The 15,985-nt window shown below is 46.9% G+C and overlaps 1 protein-coding gene across 3 annotated transcripts; it reads right to left on the bottom strand.

Annotated features, from left to right (window-relative positions):
• Positions 1-5,040: 5,040 nt before the first annotated feature.
• Positions 5,041-12,231, bottom strand: LOC310705316 (uncharacterized protein). Of its 3 annotated transcripts, none has more exons than XM_083499952.1 (3): positions 12,081-12,231; positions 9,873-9,979; positions 5,041-6,072 (listed from the first exon to the last, which is right to left on the bottom strand). In XM_083499952.1, exon 3 carries the CDS (start codon positions 6,039-6,041, stop codon positions 5,130-5,132), a length of 912 nt encoding a protein of 303 aa, XP_083356078.1. In that variant the 5' UTR covers positions 6,042-6,072; positions 9,873-9,979; positions 12,081-12,231; the 3' UTR covers positions 5,041-5,129. The 3 variants fall into 3 exon arrangements, with proteins under 3 accessions (XP_083356078.1, XP_083356077.1, XP_083356079.1); XM_083499951.1 differs by having other exon boundaries at positions 11,851-12,213; XM_083499953.1 differs by lacking the exon at positions 9,873-9,979 and having other exon boundaries at positions 12,081-12,218.
• Positions 12,232-15,985: the final 3,754 nt, after the last annotated feature.

Below are 15,985 nucleotides of genomic sequence, written 5' to 3'. Positions count from 1 at the left end.
AGCTGACCATAAAATCATAGGTAAAGTTAAAGGACCCCTGGACGGTTAAGTCCAGTCAAAGGCGACTATGGGGTTGCGGCACTTATCTCGCTTTCAGGTCGAGCGAACCGGCGTTTGTCCACAGACAGCTTTCCAGGTCATGTGGCCAGCAGGACTAAACCGCTTCTGGCGCAACGGGACACCATGACGGAAACCAGAGTGCACGGAAACACCATTTACCTTCCCGCTGCAGCAGTACCTATTTATCTACTTGCACTGGTGTGCTTTTGGACTGCTAGGGAGTCTTCTCTTCTCATGAGGTGGCCAAAGTCTTGGAGCCTCAGCTTCAGGATCTGTCCTTCCAGTGAGCACTTGGGGCTGATTTCCTTCAGAATGGATCAGTTTGATCTTCTTGCAGTCCATGGGACTCTCAAGAGTCTCCTCCAGCACCATAATTCAAAAGGATCCCAATAGGGATGGGCAATTTTGGTTTCTCTTTCTTCTAACCTTAAGTTCAGCCCCTCTCCATTTCCACAACAGTTGGGCCTTTCATTTCCCCACCCCAGAAAATCCGCACATGTCTTTCTTGTGCTTAACGAGCACCATTTTGTATGCCGTTTTGCCTCTCATAGAATCATAGAATCATAGAGTTGGAAGAGACCACAAGGGCCATCGAGTCCAACCCCCTGCCAAGCAGGAAACACCATCAGAGCACTCCTGACATATGGTTGTCAAGCCTCTGCTTAAAGACCTCCAAAGGAGGAGACTCCACCACACTCCTTGGCAGCAAATTCCACTCTCACACACATTTCTCCGGTCAGTTTCCTCTGATAGAGTGCAGGGTTGTTGTGTTTTGTACATTTTGAATATAAGCACTTTTTTTTGGAGTCTGCTCTTCCCATTGCAAAAGTTGGTGCTGAATTTCAAGAGACAGCTGCCTTTCATTTTGCATGCTGCTCAGAAAGTGCCAGCTAACATGGATGTGCATCAAAATGTGAACCGAAGGAATCTCTCTCCTCATCCCCACCTCCAAAAGTTGTTGGACTCCAACTCCCATCGCCCATTAGCCAGACTGACGGGGGCTGATGGGTTTTGTAGTCTGAAACATCTGGAGGGCACCAAATTGGGGAAAGCTGCCATTATAACATAAAACCTTGTGGCTGGTACCATATTATTTGCTCTGTAGGGCACACCAGACCATAGGGCGCACCTAGTTTTTAGGGGGGGGGGGAAATAAAGGGGGAAAAATTTATTCCCCCCCACCCACCCCAAAGAGCAAAGAAGCCAAGACAGCGAGCGGGATCCAGCCTGCTGGCTGTCTTGGCTTTCTCTTTAGCTGTGCGCAACCTCTCCAGCCGGGAGAGGCTGCGCGCGGCTTTGGCAGAAGCCAAGACAGCCAGTGGGATGGATCCCGCTAGCTGTCTTGGCTTCGTTTTTAGCTGTGGGGCTGGGGTGGGGGAAGCCAGAGCTTTCCCCGACCCCAGCCCCCAAAACAGGTCCGGGAGCAGTGGCAAGGTTGCGTGCAGCCTTGCCACCGCTCCCGGAGCTTGTGGGGCTGGGGGCGCGCTCCGAAGGCTTGCGGATAGCTGCCTGAAGCCCGGGGAGCGCAGCGGGAGTTGGCGCTGCGCTCCCCGGGCTTTGGGCTGCAGGCTGCTATCCACAAGCCTTCGGAGCCCGGCAGGAACTCCCGCCGCGCTCCGAAGGCTTGCGGATAGCTGCCTGAAGCCTGGAGAGTGAGAGGGGTTGGTGCGCACCGACGCCTCTCGCTCTCCAGGCTTCAGCGAAAGCCTGCATTCGCTCCATAGGACGCACACACATTTCCCCTTCATTTTTGGAGGGGAAAAAGTGCGTTCTATAGAGCGAAAAATACGGTATTTGGTTTTTTCCAGCCATAATTTTGTCTGTGGCAACTGCAGAACTGGACTGCTGACCCTCTAATTTCATATATATATATATATATATATATATGTAGGTTTTGGTGTCTTCGGGTGTCTTCCCGTGTAAGAGTTGAGGTGTCTAGGCGACGTTTCGACGAGGTCTCACTCGTCATCTTCAGGCTGGTGCTTTCGGCTTCTTGTTACTGGAACAGAGCAGGATCTCAGTGTTTGAGTTCCTATAAATACTGTTGAGGGGGTGTGGTGTATAGGGGGGGGGGAAATACCCTGCAAAGTCTGCCCAGCCACGTACATTGGACAAACAAACAGACGAATAAATGCACGTATCGCAGAACACAAGAATGCCGTCAAAAAAGAAGAAAAAACTTCCTCTCTTTTCCAACACATGAAAGAAACAGGACACGAAATTAATTTTGCAGATTCCAAATTGCTCTTTAACATGGAACATCACCACAAGAGAATAATCATGGAAGCCATCGAGATAGAGAAACACCCTCACAACATGAACAAGCGTGACGACACGTCCCGCCTGCCAGACATCTGGAAATTAGCCCTCCCCACAAAAACCGACACCAGAACCAGAGGCACACAGAACGCCATCACCAATCAACCACACCAGACCCAAACCCAGACCCTCTCCACAGATAAATTACAGACTCCATCCGGTAGCCAAACCATAGTGGCACCTCCGGATGCTGCACCCCCCTGCAATCCCTACACAGATCTGGCTGGCACAGGGCACAAAACCACAGCTCGCCCCTATACACGAAGCCAAGCCAGAGCACAACTAAGTGCAGTACAGCCATCTTCTCAGAAAAACTCTTCACAAGCTCAAAAGGTCAAGACACGAAAGCTATAGCAACTAATCCACACTTAATGACCCACCTAAGTGGTACTCAGAATATCACTCAAGATATCACTCAAGATATCCCTCAAGTAATTAAGGAACAAAAGAAGAAAAGACACACTAACCTGGGAACTTCCTCTCTGCCCAGAACGTTGGAGGCTATACACCACACCCCCTCAACAGTATTTATAGGAACTCAAACACTGAGATCCTGCTCTGTTCCAGTAACAAGAAGCCGAAAGCACCAGCCTGAAGATGACGAGTGAGACCTCGTCGAAACGTCGCCTAGACACCTCAACTCTTACACGGGAAGACACCCGAAGACACCAAAACCTACATTCCTGTACCCGTGAAAATCTACGAAAGCATATATATATATATATATATATATATATATATATATATATATATATATATATATATATATATATATATATCAGGAGTCCCCAAAGAGATTCTTCTTCATTAATTGTTTTAACCTAACAACAGCCCTTCAAGGCAGAACCCATATGAATGATCACCATGTTGCAGACAGAGACAAGGCCTGAGGTGGTTAAGTCTGTGGCTCATCTACAGCTACCTAGAGAGATGAGGAGGGAGGAGATATTCAAATTGTTCATGTTAAATCCTTGGCCCCAATCCTGCCCCATTTCTTCTCTGTTTTTCTCCCAATGAACCCTTTGTTTCTGCCGCCGCTGCTGCGTCCCTCTGCTTCCCCCGAGGCCAATTCGTACAGATGTGCCGCCCCGGTTTTAATCGCCTTCATTTTCACATTTATCGTCCGCGCATTGCTAAAGAACTCCTAATCTCACGAAGGCAGACCCCTTTCTCCAATCCTCTGGAGCTGCCACTGCGTTGTGTGGGTGTGTGTATTCAGAAATATATAATGGGGGTGTCCAGCTGGTGTGGGTTGATAGAGCTCTCAAAATGAGCAACGTTGAAAGACCCCCAGCTGAGAAGGCAGGCGCTCAGCGATTAACAGAGATAAAAGGTCGCCATCGCCATCTGGGAACTCCTGCTATGGAGACAATGAAGGCAGGTCATTGCGGGGCTCGGCAGTATTAAGTGTTTTAAACTGATTTTAATATTGCATTTTTATTTGGTGATAAGATGCCCTGGGAACCTCCAGTGAATGGCAAGTACGAAAGGCAATGGCCATTTGTCGTTTGTTATTACGCAGGTCTGCAGTGTAGGAAATGCAGGAAGATGTCTCTTTGAACACCGCTGACCACAAGGGAAAGAGGCAAACTCTACCTTTCATACAGCAAAACACCAACACCACAAACTGGCTTATAAGTATAAAACCAAATTGACTAGAATAATAGCTAGAATAGAGATAGACCTATAACCATTCAAACAACAAACATACTAAGGTGCCATGTACAAGACAAAGCCTGGAGATTGTGTTTCCAACTCAAGACCCATTGAAGAACATCTCATCCGGTTCAATCTTTGAAAACGAACTTTGAAAAACTTTTTCATATTCTCCAGTGTGCTACCCTTGCCGTTGTGGCGGCACGGGGTTGCCGTTCCGTGATTGGACTTACGCTACTTGTTGAATGGTTCATTTACCCAGTCTGTATATCGTTTACTGCACATGTAACTTGTTAAGATAGAGTTGTACATTTATCCACTCCATGTTTACAGTATCTCTAGGCTTTGTCTTGCACCTTAGTATGTTTGTTGTTTGAATGGTTATGCCTATCTGTATTCTATTATTCTAGTAAATTTGGTTTTATACTTATAAGCCAGTTTGTGGTGGTGGTTGTTTTGTTGTATTATTATTACTGTTACCACATTTGATACTTTGTGTATATACTACCTTTCATACAGACCATCCCAGATTTCAGTCCCAACTGTCCTCTCCAGGTGGGGCTGGCTGAGGTTCCCTGCCTGAAATCCTTGAGAGTTGTCACCCATCAGAATACTGAGTACCAATTGTCTGACTCAGCTTAAGGCAGCTTCCCATGTTCCTAAAATGTAATTTAGAGAGATGCTACTTCCTCATCTAAGAGATACGATTCCTCTTAAGCGACTCTGACCCAATTTTGCTTGCTGGCTCCTGAGATGAAAGAGCAGATTTTTGCCTATGTTTGGATACAGCTGGACGCCATTTTGAATCAAGATGGCAGACCAAACCATTAAAAACACAGCATTTTTTGTTTCTTCAAGCAATGCTAAGGTATGAGGCTGCTAGTTAGAGATAAAACTGGAGTGGCCTTTGTCTTTTATCTGCCCCTGAATTGACTAATGTCTTTTACGCCAGCGTAAAAACCAAGCACAAGGAAATAAAGAAGGAGAAACAACCAGACCCGTCTATTGAGATTCTTACAAAGTTTTTAAATCCATAGATTTCTAATGTCAAAATCAAGTTGTAGGAGCGCGGAGGAGTCCAGGCGGGCTGCGTTTCAGAAAGGCAACAGGCCGTCGTTCCTCCACGTCAAGTAGTGAGCGAAGCCTTGCACGATTCTGTTGACGTTATGCTCACCGAGAAACGCCAGGAGGGTCTCCGCCATGAATTCGTGGTTGAAAAAATAGGTGTAGCACAAGGCCAGGGTCAGCAGGAGAACGCAGCCGAGCACCAGGACGCTCAGGACTTTGCCCACCTGCCAGAACCAGTACATGGCTTTCCTGCTCTTGGACTGCTGCAAGGCAACATCAACCAGTTTGGCCTCCACAATTTCGTGCATTAGCGAGCCGATCTGCACCCTGTTTTCCTGGTCCAGCCTCAAGATGGTGGCCTGTTGCACACATGTCTCTAGCTGGGCCTGCAGATCTTTGATGTCATTCCTCTGGCTCTGGCGGAGTTGAAGAAGCGCCCCGACTTTCTCCCTCAGCTGGGAGGAATTGTTCTTCTCCGCTTGATAGTGATGCTCAGTCTCCTGCAGCCTATCTTCCAGGCTCTTCAGGTATTTTTTGACCTCCACTGACAGGTTCTGCATCTCTCGAAGATCCTTCTCCTGAGCAGCTTTGTAGTCTTCAAAAAGGGCCACCTGGGAGGTCACCTCACGGAGTTCCTTGCTGAGCTCTGCGTTAGCTTTCACCAAGGCCTTGTTCTGGGCATCCAGTTCGTGGATCCTCGCGTTGGTGTGGTCCATCTTCTCTCTGATGTCCTCCACCTTCTTCTGCATCTCCTCCATGGCGGCCTTGAATCTGTCCGCCGTCTCTTGCAGGCTCCGGTTGTGGCCCTTGATGGTGCTGTTGTCCTTGAGCAGGGCCTGGTTCTCAGAATCAAGGTAGGCCACCGTCTCTGTCAGGTCATTGATTTGGTAGCGGAGCTTTTCGTTCGTCGTCGACAGTTCCTCCATCGTCAGCGACATGGTGAAGACGTTTCATTCAGAGCTGGAGACCCTATGAGAAGATCAAAAAGGTAAAGGTAAAGGACCCGACAGTAAAGTCTAGTCACAAACGACTCTGGGGTTGCGGCGCTTATGAGGAACGGCTAAGGGAGCTGGGCATGTTTAGCCTGGAGAAGAGGAGGTTAAGGGGTGATATGATAGCCATGTTCAAAGATATAAAAGGATGTCACATAGAGGAGGGAGAAAGGTTGCTTTCTGCTGCTCCAGAGAAGCGGACACGGAGCAATGGATCCAAACTACAAGAAAGAAGATTCCACCTAAACATTCGGAAGAACTTCCTGACAGTAAGAGCTGTTCGACAGTGGAATTTGCTGCCAAGGAGTGTGGTGGAGTCTCCTACTTTGGAGGTCTTTAAGCAGAGGCTTGACAACCATATGTCAGGAGTGCTCTGATGGTGTTTCCTGCTTGGCAGGGGGTTGGACTCGATGGCCCTTGTGGTCTCTTCCAACTCTATGATTCTATGATTCTATGATCTCACTTTACTGGCCGAGGGAGCCGGCGTTTGTCCACAGTTTTTCCAGGTCATGTGGCCTGGACTAAGCCGCTTCTGGCGAAACCAGAGCAGCACATTTAATTATTTAAATTGTATACCGCCCTATCCATACCTGCAAGTCTCAGGGCAGTTCACAACATAAAAACACAAAACATATAATAAAAATAAAAAACAAAACATCTCACTAATCTCCCTCCCCAACACATTTTGAAAGGGTACTGGATGCTGCACATTTCTTATTATTTTAAATTTTACTGCCCACCCATTTTGTTGTTTGTTTGAAAGAAAGAAAGGCATTCTATGAATCTCTGCTTACTCAAATCCTACTTAGAATCACTGGTCCCATTCTAAGGCTCCTTCCTTTTCGATTTTGAGGTGCCTCCTGAAGTCATTTGAATGTGGTCAGGCTCATGCAACTCATTTTTGTTTCGTTTTAACCGTTTTGCACTGTTTTTATGGTGTTTTATGTCTCATTGCCTATGCTGGTTCACGTCGTCATGCTGCGTTGCATGAGTTGGCAGTGCGTAAATACTTTTACAAATAAAGAAGATATTGCAGAGAGAGAGAGAGAGAGAGAGAGAGAGAGATTCGTTAAGAGGCAGAGAGGAAGCAGTTAATGATGAACGGCTTGACAGCGAAAGGGCCCCTCAAACAGATTAAAGGGACAGAACGATTCTAATTTTGAGCCTCTTATACGAAGACAGCTAAGCCCCAGAGGGGGAAATGACAGAGATTTATTCCAGCCAAGGGAGCGCCTAATAGCTGATCATCATGATAAATATTTATGCCCAGCTGGGAGCCTTCAGCCTTCAATTCTTCACCCATATGCACTGAAGCTTGGAGCGAGCAATCTGCAGCAAAGCAGATCAGGACCCTGGTCAGCTCCCAGTGGCTTCTCATAGCTGAGCCAAGGAAGATGTTGTCTCAGCCAGAGCCACATGAAGGCCTAAGAAAGCTGGTGAGGTTGTCTCTTCCAGGGACTTCACCTCCTTAGGAGAGGTGGTCTGCAGTCTTAAAGGGCCCATAGCCAATTCTATGGGAAATAATAAGGGTTTTGACCTTTAAAGCCCTATGCGGCCTAGGACTCTTGGACCATAGGGACCGCCTCTCTTGGTATGCCCCGAGGAGGACCTTAAGGCCCACAAATGACAACACTTTGGGGGTCCTGAGCCTCAAGGAGGTTAGATTGGTCCCGACTAGGGCCAGGGCCTCTTCATTCCTCGCCCTGACTTGGTGGAACGCTCTGTCGCAAGAGACTGGGGCCCTGCGGGATTTGACCTCTTTCCGCAGGGCCTGCAAGATGGAGCTGTTCCACCTGGCCTTCGGCTTGGACTCACTCTGACCACTTACTCTATATGGGATTTGGTATATAAATGTTCCCTTGGCTTTTTTGCTGGCCCATGTAGGACCAGCATGGATAGCTGGCTCGGGTGAATATCTGATGTTTTCTCCCTTTATGGTCTTGATTTATGGGCTGCTACTAAAATGAGGCTGCATTTTAAGCTGTATTTTAAGCCACATTTTATTTATTTTTATTTTCCCCCTATTGTTTTATTGTAATTTATATTCGGTGTTAGCTGCCCTGAGCCTGGCCCTGGCCGGGGAGGGCAGGGTATAAATAAAATTATTATTATTATTATTATTATTATTATTATTATTATTATTTTAATTAATTAAATTTGTATACTGCCCTATAAAGGTAAAAGGTAAAGGACTCCTGGATGGTTAAGTCCTGTCAAAGGTGACTATGAAGTTGCAGCGCTCATCTCGCTTTCAGGTCGAGGGAGCCGTCATTTGTCCACAGACTACTAAACTGCTTCTGGCGCAACAGGACACTGTGATGGAAACCAGAGCGCACGGAAACACCATTAACCTTCCTGTCACAGTGATACCTATTTATCTACTAGCACTGGCGTGCTTTTGAATTGCAAGGTTGGCAGGAGCTGGGACAGAGCAACGGGAGCTCACCCCATTGCAGGGATTCAAACCACCAACCTTCTGATCAGCAAGCCCAAGAGGCTCAGTGGTTTAGACCACAGTGCCATCTGTGTCCCACCACCCTGTACCCATAGATCTCAGCGTAGTTCACAACATAAAATTACAACACCAAAACCACAAGGTACATAATAAAAACAAAAGGAAAGAGAACCCAATTATCTCTCCCCCCCCACACAACACATTTCAAAAGGACCTGAGAGGTCAATGAGCCAAAGACCTAGTTAAAGAGGAATGTTTTCACCTGGTGACTGAAGGTGTTTAATGAAGGCGCCAGGTGGGCCTCCCTGGGGAGAGCAATCCACAAATCCTGCAGGGTTTTCATGGCTGCTAGCTATGATGGCTAGGGACGCGGGTGGTGCTGTGGGTTAAACCACAGAGCCTAGGGCTTGCCAATCAGAAGGTCGGTGGTTCGAATCCCCGTGACAGGGTGAGCGCCCGTTGCTCGGTCCCTGCTCCTGCCCGCCTAGCAGTTCGAAAGCATGTCAAAGTGCAAGTAAATAAATAGGTACTGCTCCAGCGGGAAGGTAAACGGCGTTTCCGTGCGCTGCTCTGGTTCGCCAGAAGCGGCTTAGTCCTGCTCGCCACATGACCCGGAAGCTGTACACCGGCTTCCTCGGCCAGTAAAGCGAGATGAGCACCACAACCCCAGAGTCGTCTGCGACTGGACCTAACGGTCAGGGGTCCCTTTTCCTTTCCCTTTAGACCCATTGAAATTAACAAACATGACTACAACACCATGCATTTAAAGCACTATTCTAGCACTTTCACAGCCACGGAGCAGCCTGGGAACTGTAGTTTGCAAAGGGTGCCGACCTCCTAGAGCTGCCATGCTCAGCCCTCTTAAGAAACTACAGTTCCCAAGATTCCCCTTGTCTGTTAAAGTGACAGAATAATCCTTTCACTGTGTTTTGTGGATGACACCATGGTTAGGCCCATTCATTTCAATAAGTCTACTCTGAGTAAATTTAATGCCACTCCTTCAGCCAAAATTGTGCCCCCCCATCACAATTAGGTTTAGAAAAAATTTATTTTTGTATAAATGGGACCTTGATTCCTGCTCACAGGGGAGATTTTGCAGGAAGACTGCATATGCCCACTTTAATAACATAACACCTTTCCAGTGCTTGCTCCTGAGAGTAGCTGTTATTTTAATGAATGGGGAGTTGCTTATTCAAGTAAACCTAGGTTTTAAAATCCGTTTTGGTATATATGTAACAAATGACTTTGCCGGCACATGTTTAAGGCAAAGGCGCCCCCTGCTGGTGCATGTGTAGTACTGCAGAAGGTTTTCCAAGACTCACCCTGTCTCCTTGGGACCCACGAAATTTGCACCAGCGGGGAGAGAGAAACTGTTCTCCTCAGGAAAAATGGGGAGGAGCGTTGGAGGATAAAGCCTTCTTTATGGAGCCTGGAGAATGAAAACAAAGGGGGTCTTTAAAACCCTGCCTGAGTGCTTTGCCCGTGCTCCAATGTTCTATTGATTCCACACACAAAAAATAAAAATAAAAAGATTTTCTTCGTTTGCAAAAGTATGTGTGTTCTCTCCCGCCCCACCTCCAGGTTGTAGAATCTTTTCTACAGATCAGTTACATTTGATGTGAGACAATACTGTTGTAAACGGTATAATGTTGCCCCTATAATTCTGGGCTGCATCAATAGGAGCATAGCATCTAGATCAAGGGAAGTAATAGTGCCACTGTATTCTGCTCTGGTCAGACCTCACCTGGAGTACTGTGTCCAGTTCTGGGCACCACAATTCAAGAAGGACACTGACAAACTGGAACGTGTCCAGAGGAGGGCAACCAAAATGGTCAAAGGCCTGGAAACGATGCCTTATGAGGAACGGCTAAGGGAGCTGGGCATGTTTAGCCTGGAGAAGAGGAGGTTAAGGGGTGATATGATAGCCATGTTCAAATATATAAAAGGATGTCGCATAGAGGAGGGAGAAAGGTTGTTTTCTGCTGCTCCAGAGAAGCGGGCACGGAGCAATGGATCCAAACTACAAGAAAGAAGATTCCACCTCCTAAACATTAGGAAGAACTTCCTGACAGTAAGAGCTGTTTGACAGTGGAATTTGCTGCCAAGGAGTGTGGTGGAGTCTCCTACTTTGGAGGTCTTTAAGCAGAGGCTTGACAACCATATGTCAGAAGTACTCTGATGGTGTTTCCTGCTTGGCAGGGGGTTGGACTCGATGGCCCTTGTGGTCTCTTCCAACTCTATGATTCTATGATTCTATGATTCTAATATTGACCGCAGCACTAATAATAATAATAATAATAATAATAATAATAATAATAATAATAATAATTTATTATTTATACCCCGCCCATCTGGCTGAGTTTCCCCAGCCATTCTGGATGGCCCCCAATTGAGTGTTAAAAACAATACAGCATTAAATATTAAAAACTTCCCTAAACAGGGCTGCCTTTAGATGTCTTTTAAAGATAGGATAGCTGCTTATTTCCTTCATATCTGAAGGGAGGGCGTTCCACAGGGCGGGCACCACCACCGAGAAGGCCCTCTGTCTGCTTCCCTGTAACCTTACTTCTCGCAATGAGGGAACCACCAGAAGGCCCTCGGCGCTGGACCTCAGTGTCCGGGCTGAACGATGTTTGGAAATGTTCCTCTATCCAAATGCTTGTTACATGAAAATTCATTTAACCAAACTCAAGGAATCAGTTCCCAAACCTCACTAAACGCACCGCAGATTGAGATATCCAAACAGCCGGACCTGTTTTTTCCTTCCTTGTTTGCCTTTTGCAAGGTTTCGGAGGGTTTTCCTGGGTTAGAAATTTCCCCATAGAAATAAATGGAAGTGATTGACTCATTATGCGCTCACCTAAACAAACAATTTCCTGAGAATGCGTTGTGTTTGGGAAGTATTGTTCCCTCAGGACAGGAACTACAGTTCCCAGAAATTATTATTTTTTTGGGGGGGGGCATCATGCCTTGGATGTGTGTTCAATATATGGCATGAATCCAGTTTCGCCAATCAAAATAGGCACATCTCAGATGTTGAGGTCTAATTCCAAAGCTGAAAATTGAAACGGCGAGTCCTGCGGTCACCGCACCCCCAGCGGGTGAATGGCCATGTTTCATGTATGACCTAGTTGAGATTCCTGCGGTGCAAGGGGTTGGACTAGATGACCCTTGGGTCCCCGCAAACTCTACAATTCTTTGATTTTTAGTATTTAGCCAGGCTTGGGCATTTTGCGAAATTTCATCCCTGCACGAATTCCCCGCCTCTGACCCTCAGCCTCCGTTCTGGAGATGCTATACCTGTGTGACTCAGCTGCAGGTGCAAGGGCTAGCAAGAGAATTTGGCACTGACATGGCGCCCCGGTCGGACTCCTCCCTGGCTGGTCGTGACGAGGATCTTTCTGGCCTAGCACCCCAATTCCGCCCTCACTGCGTTGTCCATTGCAACTTCCCTCATTCCCCTGCTTTCCGCTTTCAGATATTCGGCATTTTTTTGCCTCCAGGCCCAAAAACACGGGTAGAAAACACACCCCTCTTTCCTATATCGCAGGCTGCCAGCTCCTCGTTTGTTCCCATCTGTCTGTTTTTAATTTGGCACCCGTGTCAGGAAGGTAGAAATCACTCAGGGCGCCATTGTGTTGTCGTTTGTCATGGCAACGCCTCGGCCAATAGCGTCAGCGGGGAGGCAGGGTGATGTCACAAACCTTGGCTCTGATTGGGCTTTTGAATTCCACTTTCTTGAAAGGTTCTTTGAATGCCATTTTTGAGAACTTGCCACTGCATTTTGGGCGTGTGTTCATGGAGGAGTGGGGAGGTGGTCATGGGAGAAGCAGGTATCTTTGTCCTCTAGGCCCATAGCCTAGTGGGTAGGGTATCCGTCTAGCGTGCAGAAGGCCTCAGGCTTGATCCCCAGCTTTTCCAGGTGCGGTTATAGCATTGGTTGGCCTTCTGCTCTCCTAGATGGAACAAGAAGAAAAGGGTGGACAAGCAGGAGGAGAAACCGCCGTAAAGTCAAGGAAACAGGTCACTTCTGATGGTTCCCAGCACAGCTCCTGGGGTTCTGCTGACCATCATCAAGGACCGAGCCTTTAATGTGGCAGACCCTGCCCTGTGGAACTCCCTGCCTCTTGAGGTTTGGGGTGAACCTGTTAGGATTCTTCCTCCGTGTTTGCAGTCATGAGATTGTCTATCACATGACGGTGTATGTTTTCATTCCACAGTGTGGGAAGTGACGGAGACAGGATGTTTGGTATTACTGTGTTCCATGAAGTGGGACTATTGTCCTTTGTCCTTTCTCTCTTGGCTGTCTGATGAGAAAGAGGAAGGAGCTAAGGCAGAATGCTCCGAGTGTATTATATGTAAATAAAGTAGATTAGCCAAGATGCTGAGCTATGGAGTCTGTTACGCGAACCGCCAATACTCTGCAGGTTCCTAAGTGTGCTGATGCTTCTTGGTATCAGTCACTGCGATGTTCGGGCTGAAGAAAGCTTTTGAAGCTCCCAAAGGACAGACCAGGAGGAAGAGAACTTGCCAGTCGGGCATGTGTCTCTGCCAGTGTCCTACTTGCGAGTAGGACAATCCTAACAGAACCATCTCTCCATTCATTCATCCCTTGAAGACTCTCTAGAATGGAGAGGCACCTGCAGTGTGAATTTTCTTCTTTTAATCCGGTTGTAATAATAATTTATTATTTATACCCCACCCATCTGGCTGGGTTTCCCCAGCCACTCTGGGCGGCTTCCAACAAAATATTAAAAACACAATAAAACATCAGACATTAAAAACTTCCCTAAACAGGGCTGCCTTCAGATGTCTTCTAAAAGTCAGAATAGTTGTGTATTTCCTTGACATCTGATGGGAGGGCGTTCCACAGGGCAGGTGCCACCTCTGAGAAGGCCCTGTAACCTCACTTCTCTCAGGGAGGGAACCGCCAGAAGGCCCTCGGAGCTGGACCTCAGTATCCGGGCTGAACAATGGGGGTGGAGACGCTCCTTCAGGCATCCTGGGCCGAGGCCGTTGAGGGCTTTCAAGGTCAGCACCAACACTTTGAATTGTGCTTGGAAACATACCGGGAGCCAAGGTAGGTTTTCAGGACCAGTGTTATGTGATCTCAGCAGCTGCTTCCAGTCACTGATCAGAACCCTCCTTGTACCTTAAATGGAGTTTTTCACTTTTAACAGCCAGTGGTTAGGTCCCAGCCCCCCCCCCCCAGTTTTGCAGTCAGGCTTCACTGATAATGGGTAATGAAATATACTCGGAGTCGCATAGTGATTTCACACTCTTTATTGCAGCTCGTAAAACAGTGAAAAAAAATTCCCCAAGACCTCAGGCTTTATATACATTATTTACACAATGGGTCCCATCTGATTGGCTGATTCTGCTTCCCTCCTGGAGCCTGATTGGGCTGCTAATGCAGGCCAATCAGGTTGTTGCATTCTACGATCCTACCTGCCTGTTGTTCTAGGATCCAAGCTCAATACATAACAGGTAAGAGAAATTCCACCTCATTGGGGGAGTAATGGCATTGTCCAATGGGGTCCGTTGTTGTCACAACATGCCCATTGGGGTGAATGAAACTTAGCCAGGTGTCGTCGTCTTTGGCGATCACTCATAGCCGAGTAAGAATGTCTTTTATAAAAGCATATTTAACAGTGAGTCCGTAAGTGACTGTGGAGGCCAATTCTGGATCCACATGTCCTTCCATAATGGGGACATAGGTTTCCAGGCAGGAGTTGATCACGGTGTGGATTTGCCAAGCGTGCCTTCCTCTTAGCACGTTTCTCCCTTGCGTCCTGAGTTCGAGCGTCTTCAAAGCCCCTGACACCTTTGGGAAAGGCTGTTCTCCAACTGGAGCGCTCGCAGGCCAGTGTTTCCCAATTGTCGGTGTTTATACTACATTTTTAAAGATTTGCCTTGAGAGAGTCTTTAAACCTCTTTTGATCACCAGCATTACGCTTTCCATTTTTAAGTTCGGAATAGAGTAGTTGCTTCGGAAGACGATCATCAGGCATCCGCACAACATGACCAGTCCAGCGAAGTTGATGTTGAAGAATCATTGCTTCAACACGGGTGATCTTTGCTTCATCCAGTAAAGTGGTACCTCAGGATACGAACGGGATCCGTTCTGGAGCCCCATTCACATCCTGAATGGAACGTAAGACGTGACGACGCATCTGCGCATGTGCGGGTCGCATTTTGCCGCTTCCGCGCATGCGCCTGATGTCATTTTGAGCATCTGTGCATGCAAGAGTGGCGTAACCCGGAAGTAATGCGCTCCATTACTTCTGGGTTGCCGCAGAGCGCAACCCGAAAGCGCTCAACCTGAAGCACATTCAACCCGAGGTATGACTGTACATTGGCATTAGTTCGCCTGTCTTCCCAAGTGATGTGTAAAATTTTTCGGAGACACCATTAATGGAATCTTTTGAGCTGTTGGAGATGGCGTTTATAAGTGGTCCATGTTTCACAAGCATATAGTAAGGTTGTGTCAGTCAAAAACTCACAGTACCATAATGCAACAGGTACTGACTGCATGTCTGATTTGCAGCATTCTGATCTGGGTAGAAATAAATGAGCTCCCGATCGCAAGAAAAGAGTTTCAGAGCTTTACTGCAAACGGTCTTAAACAAGTTACAAAACAAACGTTGGAAGAATACAAAGTAACACATTGCTCTTTAACAAGCCAGCAACGCAGTCCGGTCTTCTTTTTAATACTGTTCAATAAACTTTCCTCTCTCTGGTGCCAGTGAGAGATCCCCATGCAAGCGTCGCTGAGCCGAGCCACTACTGCTGATGGCGCCAACGACTGATTTAGATGCTGAGTTTTCAGGTTTAATTTCATGCTGCAAGAGATCTCTATTTGGGCTTCTGGGATGAGTCGTCAATTAACCTGAAACGGAAACAGCCACCCTTTCCCATGGCATTTGCTCTAGCTAAAATTCCTGAATAATGCAAGCATCTCTGCATAGTATTTTAAGCAAAATGCATTCAAACAAATTTCATGCATATTAAACTGATATCTTTAACACTGCTGTGCGAAAGGAACGTTAGGAAACAGGACAGAAGTTCTAGCTTTGTAACAAGGAAATCTAATGCAATATTCCTTGCATCTGAATGCACCAAAGGCAAAGGGATGTTATGAAGAAATATATTGAAGCTGCTTCTCACAGATAAGGTGGTAGATCTAAAAGAAACGGGGACGACCTTATAAAAACCTACAGGAATCAAACTTCTTATTCTGCAATGACTGCTTAAGTGTTAAAATAAAAAAATTCCTTCCAGTAGCACCTTAAAGACCAACTAAGTTAGTTCTTGGTATGAGCTTTCGTGTGCATGCACACTTCTTCAGTGGTATCTGAAGAAGTGTGCATGCACACAAAAGCTCATACCAAGAACTAACTTGGTCTTTAAGGTGCTACTGGAAGGAATTTTTTTA

This window comes from Podarcis liolepis (genome assembly GCF_965112155.1).
Source record: "Podarcis liolepis genome assembly, chromosome: 4".
Classification (NCBI taxonomy): domain Eukaryota; kingdom Metazoa; phylum Chordata; class Lepidosauria; order Squamata; family Lacertidae; genus Podarcis; species Podarcis liolepis.
This window is presented reverse-complemented; position numbering and strand designations above follow the sequence as displayed.

Bases quoted from the DNA above. Each gene is read 5' to 3' on its own strand.
- LOC310705316 (XM_083499952.1), bottom strand. From the start codon at position 6,041: ATGTCGCTGACGATGGAGGAACTGTCGACGACGAACGAAAAGCTCCGC.